This window comes from Morone saxatilis, unplaced genomic scaffold (assembly GCF_004916995.1).
Source record: "Morone saxatilis isolate NCDOM2014 unplaced genomic scaffold, NCSU_SB_2.0 Contig16, whole genome shotgun sequence".
NCBI classification, from domain to species: domain Eukaryota; kingdom Metazoa; phylum Chordata; class Actinopteri; family Moronidae; genus Morone; species Morone saxatilis.
Window position 1 is genome coordinate 1,613,371 of NW_023339718.1, and position 11,930 is coordinate 1,625,300.

Below are 11,930 nucleotides of genomic sequence, written 5' to 3' on the forward strand. Positions count from 1 at the left end.
GTGTGTGTGTGTGCGTGCGCAGTGTTGGTTTTTTTGGCCGTGTGTTCTCAGGGAACCTGTTTTTTGACCTGTGCTCACTGTATTTGTGTATCCTCAGTAAACAGCGTCACAACAAGCTGTGGCATCCAGATGCAGACTGTGAGATGGCCGAGGGGCAGCAGGGGTTGGCTCAGTGTTGTGGAGGGGAGGAGGGAGGCCACCTGACTCCAGAGCCGGGAATGTCTCCCTGCTGTGAGGAGGCGCTGTCTGATAAAGGGGCTGCATGTCCCTCCCCGTGCAGGACTGTTTCACTGGAGATCGACCCCGCTTACAACAACTACTATTTCCGCCGACTCTCTGACTCGGCTCTGGACAGCGAACCATCAACGCCTGTGCGCGGTCCCCCCCTTCTCGGCATGGAAAAAGTCTTTATAGAAATTGAGGATGTGGAGCGGGACGCTCTGCTGGACGACGAGGCCTTTGATGGGCGTGAAGGACTGCCACTCCCCCACTTTGGGCCTTCAGCAGAGGGAACTGCTGCCCAGACAAGCTCTCGGGGGCCCGAGCCCCTGGAGGAGCTGCGTCTGCGGCTAGAGTTCAGCACAGTGGAGGAGGAGGATGAGGAGGAGGTGCGAAAGGAGGAGGCAGAGATGGAGGTACTCATGCAACCAGACGACGGAGGGGGTGGGGAAGGAGGTGGAGGAGAGGAAACGCAGGATGTGGAGGTAGAAGGGGATACAGAGGGAAATGGGATGGACCTGGCAACCCTAAATGAAAACTCCAACAATAACAACCATTTGAGCCCTCCACGTAACCTTATTGTAAGTTACATGATTAACCTACATTTTAGGATGAAAATGCTGTTATTAAGTTCATGAATCCAGTTCCCTCTGACTTTTTTCTTCTTCTTCTTCTTCTCCTCTCTTTATTCAGGTGAAAACTTCCTCCATCAATCCTCCAGCTGATGCTTCTCCACGGTCTTTTGGGGATTCAAAGTCCAAGCAGAAAAAAGACTCTCCACCCCTGGTGTCTAAGCTTTGCCTTAACCCCAGTCCTCCTGAAGTCCCAAGTGCTTCATTCCCACTGTCCCATTCTTCTTCTGAAGACCTTGCGTCTTCAGTGGTACTGCTACGCCCCTGTGGCCCTCTGTGTGACTGTGCCAACTGCGCTGCCTCCACGCCCACAGCTCCACTCGACAGAGACGAGCAGCCAGGAGACTTACTGCACCTGCCGGAGCCGGAGGACGATGGTGATTTATCGGAGGGTAAGACGGAGAGCCAGAATAGTAAATCCACAGCTTCCTCAGATGCTCTCCCTGAGCTGATGAGAATGGATATGGAGGAAGAGAAGCCTGGCGTGGCTTGCTACATTGGCCAACAACAGGAAACCCTCGTGCAGCTGCAGAGGTCTGGGCTTGTCCGCCGGCGTGCAGAGAGACTAGAGAGACTTTCAGGTTTATCCCAGGAGAGCCTGCACTCTCTGAAGCCTTTGGATGCATGCCAGAGGTCCAAAAAGAGCCCCAGTCACCCTGAGGATGAAGAGGAGTTCTCCGGCTTCACAGGGGACTTCCCTAAATCTTCTACACCATGCCAAGTGCGGTTAGAGCCACTGGTGGTGCCACTGACAAATGAAGCCTTGTTGGGGGTGGTGGGGTCGGGGTTGCTCACACCCACCTCCTCTCCTCACGGCTCCACGCTGACACGCAGCTCCAGCAGCGACAGCCTGCGCAGTGTGAGGGGGAAACCTGGCCTCGTGCGTCAGAGGGCGCAGGAGATCGAGACCCGCATGCGTCTGGCTGGCCTGACCGTGCCCTCGAGGCTGAAGCGGTCCAACTCGCTGGCCAAGTTGGGCAGCCTCAACTTCTCCTCGGAGGACCTGTGTTCGGCCTGCTCCTCAGACGCAGGAACACTGCTGCTCCTCTCGCTGTCCCCAGAGCCAGACCCCGGCCTGGAGTGGGACTCCCCCACCACCTCTGCTCTGCCCCGGCCCTGCAAGGACCTGCACACTCCAGAGAGGGCGCTACCAGACGAGCCCAGAAGCTGACACGTCAAAGTGGAGGTGATACACACTCCGCTCGTCCCCTCGTCCGTCTGCCTGTGGATCTGGAGAATTGAGTCAAACAAAACAAATGTAAACAAAACAACAATGCCAACTGTCGTTATAAAGGAGTGTACGCTCTCTTTTGCCACATTGTTTCTCAAACTGCTGTACACAGTGATCAAAGTCATATTGCTGTATCTGACAAATGTGTAAAGCCATCAGTTCACCTCTTACTTGGTTTGATTCATGGACAAACAAGTGCCTTACCTATGAGACCAGAGGCACAGAGCTGTGTGTTAGACTGCAGGATGAGACGGTACAAGACGCTCTATAACCTTTAACTTCACAGTACCTGATATGTACCAAATTGTGGTATCCATTGGCACTTAGATTATTTTTACCTGTCTGATACAAAGTGGTTCATCACTGATGAATTTGAGTCCCTCGGTGGAGCTCAACAGAAAGCAAAGTGTTAATAAATGTAGAGTTGTTTACCGCACAGTTTATGTTTTAGATGCTAGAGGGTTGTAAAATTAATTGTTACCTCATGTTGCATTCATGGAGCTCTTTCTCAGATGAACACTAGACGCTTAATTCAGTTCATTTGCTGATGTCAAATTAAAGTGAGGAAATCAGTTTTGAACTCATTTTAAATGCAGAGGTGTGTGTTAATGCATTAATGCGTAACTATATGTGAGTCTGTGAGTGAGTGAATGGGATGAAAGAGAAGAGAGCAAGAGAAGGTTGTGACTTTGTTTTGCCAGAGGCTTGCCCACTGTTTTCAACAAACAGAACAAAAACATTTCTGAGTTTGTTGTTCCTTTGCACTGCTTTTTTTATTGAGTGAATACTGGTACACAGCAAGCTATCTTCCAAAATAACATTAGAGTAATGTTATTGACCTCATCATTCCCTACGATGTTCTTGGGAGAGCAGAGTGAGGAGTCACGCTGCATTGCTTGAAATCATAATACAAACGCCTTGTGTGACAGGAACTGAGGATTTATGTCAGGGTTTTTCCCAGGTGAAAGTTATCTGAACACAAAACATAAACGATTTTAAACCTTCTTTTACCTTCAATTCGCTCATCCTTGAGGGTTGCCAACATTTTGAATTCATTTTTATGCTTTTTGAAATGTGAAAGACCAAAGTTCTTTGGCTGTCTCGACAAATTGGAAGCACCATCGACGCTGTACAAAATATGTGAACCATAATGTCAATCATACGTATTTAGATGCTGTCACATCTTTTTGCACCTTTTTGGGAGAAACGAAAGCGACTCAGTGAAGTCATCGGGCTCATAGCTGTTAAGCTTCTACGCTCATATCATCAGTGAGTTTGAAAGCTTTTGTCACGCTGATGTGACGACGATCACAATAGGTTACTTCACAGTTTTGTAACCATTTTCTTTTTATATTTAAGTATGCAGTAACTTTTGTACTGTACATTGCTGTAGTTTGAATGCATATTGCACTTTTTATGTTGGTCAAAATAATGTACTGTATGTGTTCATTATGGAAATAAACATTTCTTTTACATAATACGCCGTGCATCCTGTTTTCTCTTGTGAACACAATCAATTCAAAACTAATAATATCAGAAAAACAGACGTGGGATTGTATCCTGTGTCAACCCTGAATGTGATGGACGCTGAATGGGGAAACTATCACAGGCATAACGAAATATCTGTGCAGTGACTCGACAGTGATGGTGTCTGTATCCTGAAATGACATCATCATGCCCCCATCTGTATGCTTTGGCAGGAGAGACGTTTTCTAACAGCCAGGTTATATAACATTTGGCTTCCCGTCACTGTTTGCATGACATCAGTGAATTACTTAAGTTACACGCTCTTGTTCCTCCTATATGACTGTGCCTGTCTGTATAATGAATGGTAGGCCCTGTGTACGGTGTAGCATGTAGTGGAGGAGCATTGAGGCGGTAAATATGTTATTTAGCGTTGTTTGTGAATTGACAGTAGTATAAAGCATCCTGTGTTTTTTTTTGGTGCATTTACATGAAACCTGACACTGCTATTTACAGAAATGTGAAATGGAAAACTAATATGTCTGACTACTGTACACTTGTAAACACTTAAATGACAGAGGAACTAAATGAGGAGGCTTGTAAAACCCATCATTAGTGTGCCAAGAAGCCTGTGGAGTCTGTCTTGAATTAATGATGAGCTTAAATTAGAGACATATTGGCTTTTGTCTAGACAAGATTGAGGGTGACCTGCAACTCTTTTTCAAACACAAAAACACCAGTTGACAAGAAGACGAGGACTTCTACATGCAGCTTCCCGTCTGTCAACACGGCAGCGTTCACTCTACAGTCTCTGGGTGTGGGCCGGCCCCTCTTCCCCTTCTTCTGCCGGTTAATTCTTGGCTGCCGTAACCTCCACTTTTGTTTTATTATCTGAGGACGTATCCTGTTTTGGATATTACTATAGAGACCGAGAGAAACAAAAGAAATAGGTCTGAGCTATTTTTCAGATGACTTCCCACACTCCTGGTCCTATCCAGGTTAGCTATACAGTTACTCACCATTTATCCCAGACTTCAGCCATCTCCTACTTATCTTTACTAGGGTGAAGTAGTATCTACGCAGCCCATGACACCGGTATGCAAACAGTGTTGTGTAAGGGAAAAATTAGGACATTCCTTATACTCACTCTAACTGTCAGGATCTGTACTGGTCATTGACCATAACATCCAGTATCATTCCTCTGCCTTACTTGGAGATAAGGTGAAAAGGTCACCACTTATGGCCAGGCAATACATTGTTTTTCATGCACTGGTTAATTTTGGGCCAAAGAAAATGTCCAAAATACACTTTTATGTGTTTATTCTACTATACATGGATCTACTTCTGTATATCTCTCCTATAAATATAGGACATACTGTGTCTGTATATAGTTGTTTCTAATAAAAATGTTTGGAATCTCCACTTCAGTAGCCTTTACATGCACCAGACATTCCAGTTTTATTCTTATCTATAATCTGAAAATTTTTACAGAGAGGTTCGTTCATATATTATCCAAAGCCTGATGTATACAACATTTTATTCCTAAAAAGATTGCTTTTTTATGGCTTTATTTTCTGGTTTATTTAGTGATAAAACAAGATTTTTGTACTTTGAAACTAGCTTTTTCCACTGTTTAGATTTCTGTTGTGGAAAATATTTAATTTTAAATATGTTATTAGATAATGTCCATTTGCATATTCAAACATAAGATTTCTGAAATCTCGTAATACAAAAAAAGAGAGTCTTGTTGTAAATAATCAGCTGGAGAAGTTTCATGGTTTTTTCTGTTAGTTAAAAATCTCCCCCTGTAGTGTCTCAGCTTCATCCAAACACATTCTCCATTAACCACACACACAAACAAAGATACAGTATGGAGATATTAAACCCAACTTTTCTGAGGTTTTCTCAAAACAGCTAAAAGTAACGCTACAAGTTCTCCTGATTGTGTTAGTCAAATGTGCTCTGACATCACATGGATGTAATATAAGGCTCCCATTGCTTGTGCATTTGAGGGAGGACTGAACATCACCAAACAACCAACAAAGAGCACTCTGTCGGTCCCGAGAGAGAGAGCGAAACAACACGGCAGCAACATCTATCTGGTAAGTGTCAGCCTCAACATATGATAACAGATCAATATTATATGCATCTCATTGTAAGAGCAGGGAGTCGTCATGAGCCAGGCCTGTGCCCAGCTTGTTGTGTTGTAATAATCAGAGCGCAGAGGTGGTTAAAAAAACGATACATTGTCTATTTTCCCAGATGCTGAGACTTGTGAGAGGTTCCTGGGTTAGTGGTTTTGGATTCCTGTATGTCTGAATATGTTGAGCAGCAGAGCACATGGTGATCAAGTGATCAGCTTTGAGCATTCAGGGAGGATGAGACAGGATAATAGAGCAGTTGTTAACAGGGATAGACTGCCCAAGGGGAAGGGGTTCCCCACACTGGCTGACAGAGTAGGTGGAGGATAATCAATGAATGCAAATACCACTGAAGCCCCACTGATCTGGAGGAGGGGAAAAGACACTTCTCTAACTGTAACAGCATGAAAAACCTTTGTATCTTCTCACACAGCTATGCCACCATTGTAGGGGGATAACATTAACTCCCTTTGCCATGTGTCTGGCCAGTGAGCAGGCCTGTCAGATGATAAGACAACAGCAGTCATATGTTGTCACACAGACGGGGCATGAGGCCACAGACAGGAAACAGACTCATGGTCCAGATCATTGTTCATTGTGCCTCGCCATTTTCTCTGCTTACTGCTGCAGTTTAGTGGATGAAAACTCATTAAACAATTAGACAATCTCATGGAAAAGTTTGCCTCTGCAACACATAATCTGGGTTTTGCCTCATGTTTTGCTTTCTTGTTGACAACAGCTGCTATCGTTCCACCTCCTCCTCCTCCTCCAGCTACTATGAATACTCCCATACTTTTTTGACCATTAATCATTATCCACACGAAAACCATCAACATCTTCTGTAAGAGAGCAATAACAGCAGTCAACAACACAGGATAATGTTCCTCAGAGGAGCCTTTTAAATACAAAATATATCCAAAGTTAGATTCACACGGTGCTTTTATTCCATTCCTGCATAGAATACTTGCATTAAGTTTAGTTGAGTTTTTTTAAATGCTAACATCACGTCTTCCTCATATATACAACACATGGCGACACAAAAATACTGGACTCACTGGCGCCTAATCAATTAATTTGGTCACATGAAACTAAATCAACAACAAAAAAAATGTGACAAGAAGACGCAGGAGAAGCTGACTCTCAAAATGCAAAGAGTGGGAAAAGATATTTGCTGACAGAGTGTCATAAGACACCAACAGAGACGGACTAATCAATTTGTCAGGCTCAGTGTCCCTGTCGTTCCTACTGTTCTGCTGTGAGGCTGATTATCCCAAAACATTGATCACAGATTTCACTTATCAACATTGTTACTCTGAGGATGAGGCTTAAGTTTAGAACATCCATTTAATTTGCATTAGGGCCGCACGGTATGGTAAAAACATCATATTGTAATTATCTTGAAAGATATTGTGATATGATTCACAATTTGTAGTTTCAGAACTATAATTCATTATAATGCCATGTAATAATATAATATACCTGTTTTGTCACACGTTATACTTTTTTCAAAAAAAACTGCAGCTTCTGCAATTTGTAAATTTTGACCATATTTGTGATTCTGATAATTTAGATTAATTGTGCAGTGAAAATACAACATTATATCCAGTGTAAGAGTGAAATAATGCTGCAGTGATAGCGCTGAAGGACTCAAATTCACAAGTGAGATTGATGCAAAATCTTGTGACTGTAATTTTACTTAAAACGGACAACTGTGGTCATCGCAAGTGCATGAATAACCCCAACAGAGGGGAGACTATAGCAGTTAAAGTCATAACATACTTCCATGAAAATAGCTCCTGTGTGACTATGAGTTGTTTGCTACATGCTACATGGTCTCTTCCTAAGTCTGAAACCATTTCTAATGTCTAGACAGTGATGTTAACCCCAGGTGTCAGCTCCTTTTCTGTTGCTTTTCTGTTTTCAGTGTAGTATTCAAATGGGAAATATGAGCGGAGGTGCTCAGAATAACAGAGGTTGTGGTGGAGCACAGATCAGTCATGGTCAGCAGGCAAAAGAAACTACTTCTGGGATGGCATTCCTAACACGTAGTATGATTTTGTGAGGTTAACACCATGTCTTTCTCTACAGACCAGTATGGGACAGAACCAGGATAAACTGGAAGGGGGCGAACAGGCCCTCGATGAAGGATTAGAGGGGACGAGGCCAATCCTTGACTCTCCCGACTCTGGAGATGCAGGCAGTCATGCAGGTGATGTCATGGAGGGAGGAAGCTCCTGCAAGGAGGAGGCTGGTAACACCAGGGAAAATTCAGGGGAGCCAGATGCTCAGGATCTGGACGGGAGCCCTGGCAAGGAGCCAACAACACCTTCTAGCGAGAAGCACATACATTTGTGGGAGAGTCCTTTCGCTGCAAGGGAGGTGAGACAGGGAGGGGCTGCAGGAAAGAAGGGAGGAGGAGGAGGAGGAGAAGGAGGCAGGACCGCTCCTCTGGTTCCACAGGAGACGGACGAGAACCAAAAGAGTAGTTCGTGGATTGAGGAAAGAGCCAGAGCGTACAAGCTGTTCAATCAATTCAAGAGAGAGGAGAAGAAGACTGAGGAGGAGCTTCACAGATTGCCAAAGGTCAACATGGAGCGTCGGGATGAGGAGATCCAAGATGAAAACTTCTCGACTGGAGTTTCATATGAAACATATGGCAATGCCGTTACCTTAGAGGATGCAAACTCACTTGGAAACATTGAGGAGGACTCTGCGGTCGTGAAGATGAGCCCATGTGGAGCTCATGCAGGAAGTGAGTTGTTACCGTCTGTACAACAAGATCAGAATGACACCATCATGGCTGAGGTTGCAGATGAAGAAATTAAACTCTTTACGGGAACAGTGGGCCGCTTGAGTGGAAGGAAGGGACCGCCTACAGCTCCACTCCAACATCCTTTGAAAAACAATCTGCAGAAAGAGTCTCTATCAGACGTGAGTGATACCATTCACTGCAGACCTCCAAAAGGGAGAACAGAGAATAATGCAAAAGGGGAAACGCAAGCATGTGAGGTGAAGCCAGTTTTGAGTGACTACTCTTCAACAAAACCAAAGGTTACTGACACTGACGATCAAAAGGAGTCAGTGAGGCCTTATCTACAAACAGACACAACTGAAGCAACCACAAATCAAAACTTGAATTCAGCATCAAATCCGGCCTTACCTGCTGAACCCAGTTCTATTCTGGAGAAGCTACTGAAGAGAAATAGAAAGGAGACAACCCCAGCTGTTTCAGAAATAAAAGAGGTAAACAACACCTTGGATGTTACTGCAAAGAGGATCCCTGACAGTGCGGCACCAGAGCTGTTCACTGATAAAAATGTACCTATGCCAATATTTGATCTGAAGGGGTTGATAGAGAAACCACATAAAGAAAACCTTGCAGCCAAAGAGCATCACGTTACAGGCCGGGACATGAAACAAACAGACACTACAGACACCTCAGATGTACTTCAGCCTGGAGTGATTGCAAATACCATGTGTGAGAGCTCATGCACAAACTCACATTGTTCCAAAGTTGATTGTCAGAGTACAAAGAACATCGACTCAACAGATGCTTCAGTTAAGGAGATAAAGCGCAATACAAGCCCCTCTAAAAACCTGACCTCAGAAAACTCACAATCAGCTGTTTCACATGAAAGAACGTCTTGTGAAGTGAGTGGTGTGATTACTGAGGAATCTGCACCTTCTCCACTGTCTCCACCCACAAAGAGTGATGGGCAAATTGCAGACTCATGCCATTTACTTACTGCAGAGAAGACAGCCGCCAGCACTGTAAGAGCACCTCTACAGAGAAAGAGTGACAGCGAAAGCAAAGCTGATCCACAGTTATCTGGCTCTTCGTGCTCAGATGATCAACCTGTGAGGAGGAAGAAGGTGAAGGACACTGCTGCACCAGCTGCGGAGGCTGGCTTAGTTTTGGTTGTAGACGACACAGTTAAATCAGAGGAAAGCCACCAGGTCACAGCAGGCATGAAGCAGGATCTTCATACACTTCACTCAGAAAATATGATGCCAGACCAGCCTGATAAAAAACCTGTTAAAGAGAGCAATGACAGCGTCTCAGAGAGAGATAAATCCCAGAGCACTCCCAAATCTAGGCCTGTCTCAGAACTCATAAAGGAGACCATTCAACTGCATGAAAAACTGCAGCACCAGGACCGACCAAAGCCAGCTGAAGTCAAGTCTGATGAGCAGGGCCAGTCTTTGAAGGTGGCACAGATGAAGGCGGCTTTCGACTCAGCTCAGAAATCCACAGACAAGGCCATCGAGAGGAAGCCATCAGTGAGAAAAGGTAAGGATCAAAGCTTGTTTACTGCAATATATATATATATATATATACATACAAATGAGTAGAAACTGTGGATAGTGGAGAACACACTGGGAATAACAGGTTGGCAGGTAAATTAATCAGTGAGTCGTTTGTTATTGAAACGATAATTAACCAATGAAGTCTGCTTTCCTGGTCAATGAACCATGTGAATCTGGGCAGCCAGGTTCACCACAAACACTTGCATCAACCTTTATCTACAAGGCTGAAGGAGGCTGAAGAAAAAAAAATAGATTGGATGATGGAATACAGCTGTTTTCTTCTGTCAAAGTCTGCATCACTCTGGATTTGTGAAATAACGCCATCTTGTGGTGCTGTAGTACACTTGTAGTACATTGTGTTCTTGAAATATATTTTTAATATCATAAAATTATTTCTTTCTCACACAGAATCATTCAGCCATATAGATTTGTGTTTATATTTAGTATCCATAAATGTACCCCCACTCACTCACAATTGCACATACACACATAAACACACACTCTACCTATTCTATCATTCATCATTATGCCTCACCCTTTTTTTAAAATATATATTATGGGCCCTCTTGGCTCATTCAGTTGCTCCTAAATGCCGTTAGATGAGTTGGTATGATGCACTTGCCCCCGGCCACTTCCGAAAACAACATTTCCTATTAATTGATATATAAATTGTATAATTAGTGTATGCAAAATAATGCCTTTCCAGGGGCGGATCTAGAGAACTAAGCATGTGGTGGCAAGAGGTGGCATGGAGATTTTAAGGAGTGTCAGAAATACAGTAAATATATGCGGATTTAATTGCAAACAATCACATATTTGCTTAGAAAAGCCACCAAATTATGATATTTGAATAAAAAAAAATTACATTATTGTGGCACATTTGTAAAACACTGAATAGAAATTAGAAATTATCTTATTTCCAAATCTTAAGGCTATAATTTAGTGTAAAATGTGGCCACAACAGATCCTTAGGCTAATTTCTATTATTTTAACACATTATTTTAACATTTTATTTAAATGAATGTGTTCAATTTGACAGTATTTGATGCCAAACTACCACCCCTCTGGATCCACCCCCCTCTAAAATGATGTGATTATAATTATTATATAACAGGGAGATAATGATAAATACACATAGAAAAAGATAACATCACAAAGAGATTAAAACCCCATAAAACCCACCATGCACACACAATTGATGGTGATTTTCTATAAATGGGGAACCTGAAAGAAAGAAAGAAAGAAAGAAAGAAAGAAAGAAAGAAGGCGTGAATTCTACTTGCTGTCGTGCGAAAAAAAAAGCACCGCTCTGATTGGCTCGCTGGAGCTGTCCGTCAAAGACCGCTCAGCCATACGGGGCTCGCCAAGCCAAACGAAAGGGGGCGGGTCTTAGCTGCAGAGTGGGGGAAAGAGCAGACAGAGCGAGCGGTGTCAGCACAGCAGCGGCTCCGGCAGCGGGAGGACTCAAGTGGGATACGCGTTGGGCTGTGTTATATCCTTCAGGCTTTCGGGAATACTTTCATTTATCCCCTTCAGAAGGTAGGTTATATTACGCGGCTTGTTAAGAACATGTTATTTCTTCCACCTTATCCTCCCCTTTTCCTTTTTCTTGTGGGTTATTGAAGCGGGTCTTTCGTTTTCCCACCTAACAGCCATCCAGACAGGAAAGTGCCTGCGCTAGCTAAAATGAATCGGGATAGTCTTGTTTTTTTTCTTGCATGGGTTTTAGTTGGCGGTTCACTGACAATGCCGAAAAGTTTTTAGGCGATAAGTGCACGAATTTGTGTTTTCGAGCAGTGTTTTTGCGCCTTGTGGTGCTGCTGTGGGTGATTCACGACAATAAAATGTGGTGTTATTGAGCGGGGTGGGGTAGCTAACCATAGTGCGGCAGGAAAACTTATCTCCCAAACGATAGATCCACACACACACACACAC

General features: G+C 43.7%; 2 protein-coding genes across 5 annotated transcripts in view; both read left to right on the forward strand.

Annotated features, from left to right (window-relative positions):
* Window positions 1-3,545, forward strand: part of ssh1a (slingshot protein phosphatase 1a) — a 22,841-nt gene extending 19,296 nt beyond the window's left edge. Inside the window, exons 14-15 of one of the 2 annotated variants that reach the window (XM_035658680.1) lie at window positions 98-800; window positions 913-3,544. In XM_035658680.1, coding sequence (XP_035514573.1) covers window positions 98-800; window positions 913-2,022 — 1,813 coding nt within the window. In that variant the 3' untranslated portion in view covers window positions 2,023-3,544. Of the gene's footprint in view, window positions 1-97; window positions 801-912 lie in introns of both variants that reach the window. The other variant, XM_035658681.1, reaches the window with a different exon arrangement.
* Window positions 3,546-8,192: 4,647 nt separating this feature from the next.
* The window catches only part of LOC118326046 (coronin-1C-A), a 31,927-nt gene continuing 28,189 nt past the window's right edge, over window positions 8,193-11,930 (forward strand). The window contains exon 1 of one of the 3 annotated variants that reach the window (XM_035658937.1): window positions 8,193-9,978. In XM_035658937.1, coding sequence (XP_035514830.1) covers window positions 8,277-9,978 — 1,702 coding nt within the window. In that variant the 5' untranslated portion in view covers window positions 8,193-8,276. Of the gene's footprint in view, window positions 9,979-11,401; window positions 11,535-11,930 lie in introns of those variants that run through there. The other 2 variants (XM_035658938.1, XM_035658939.1) reach the window with 2 other exon arrangements.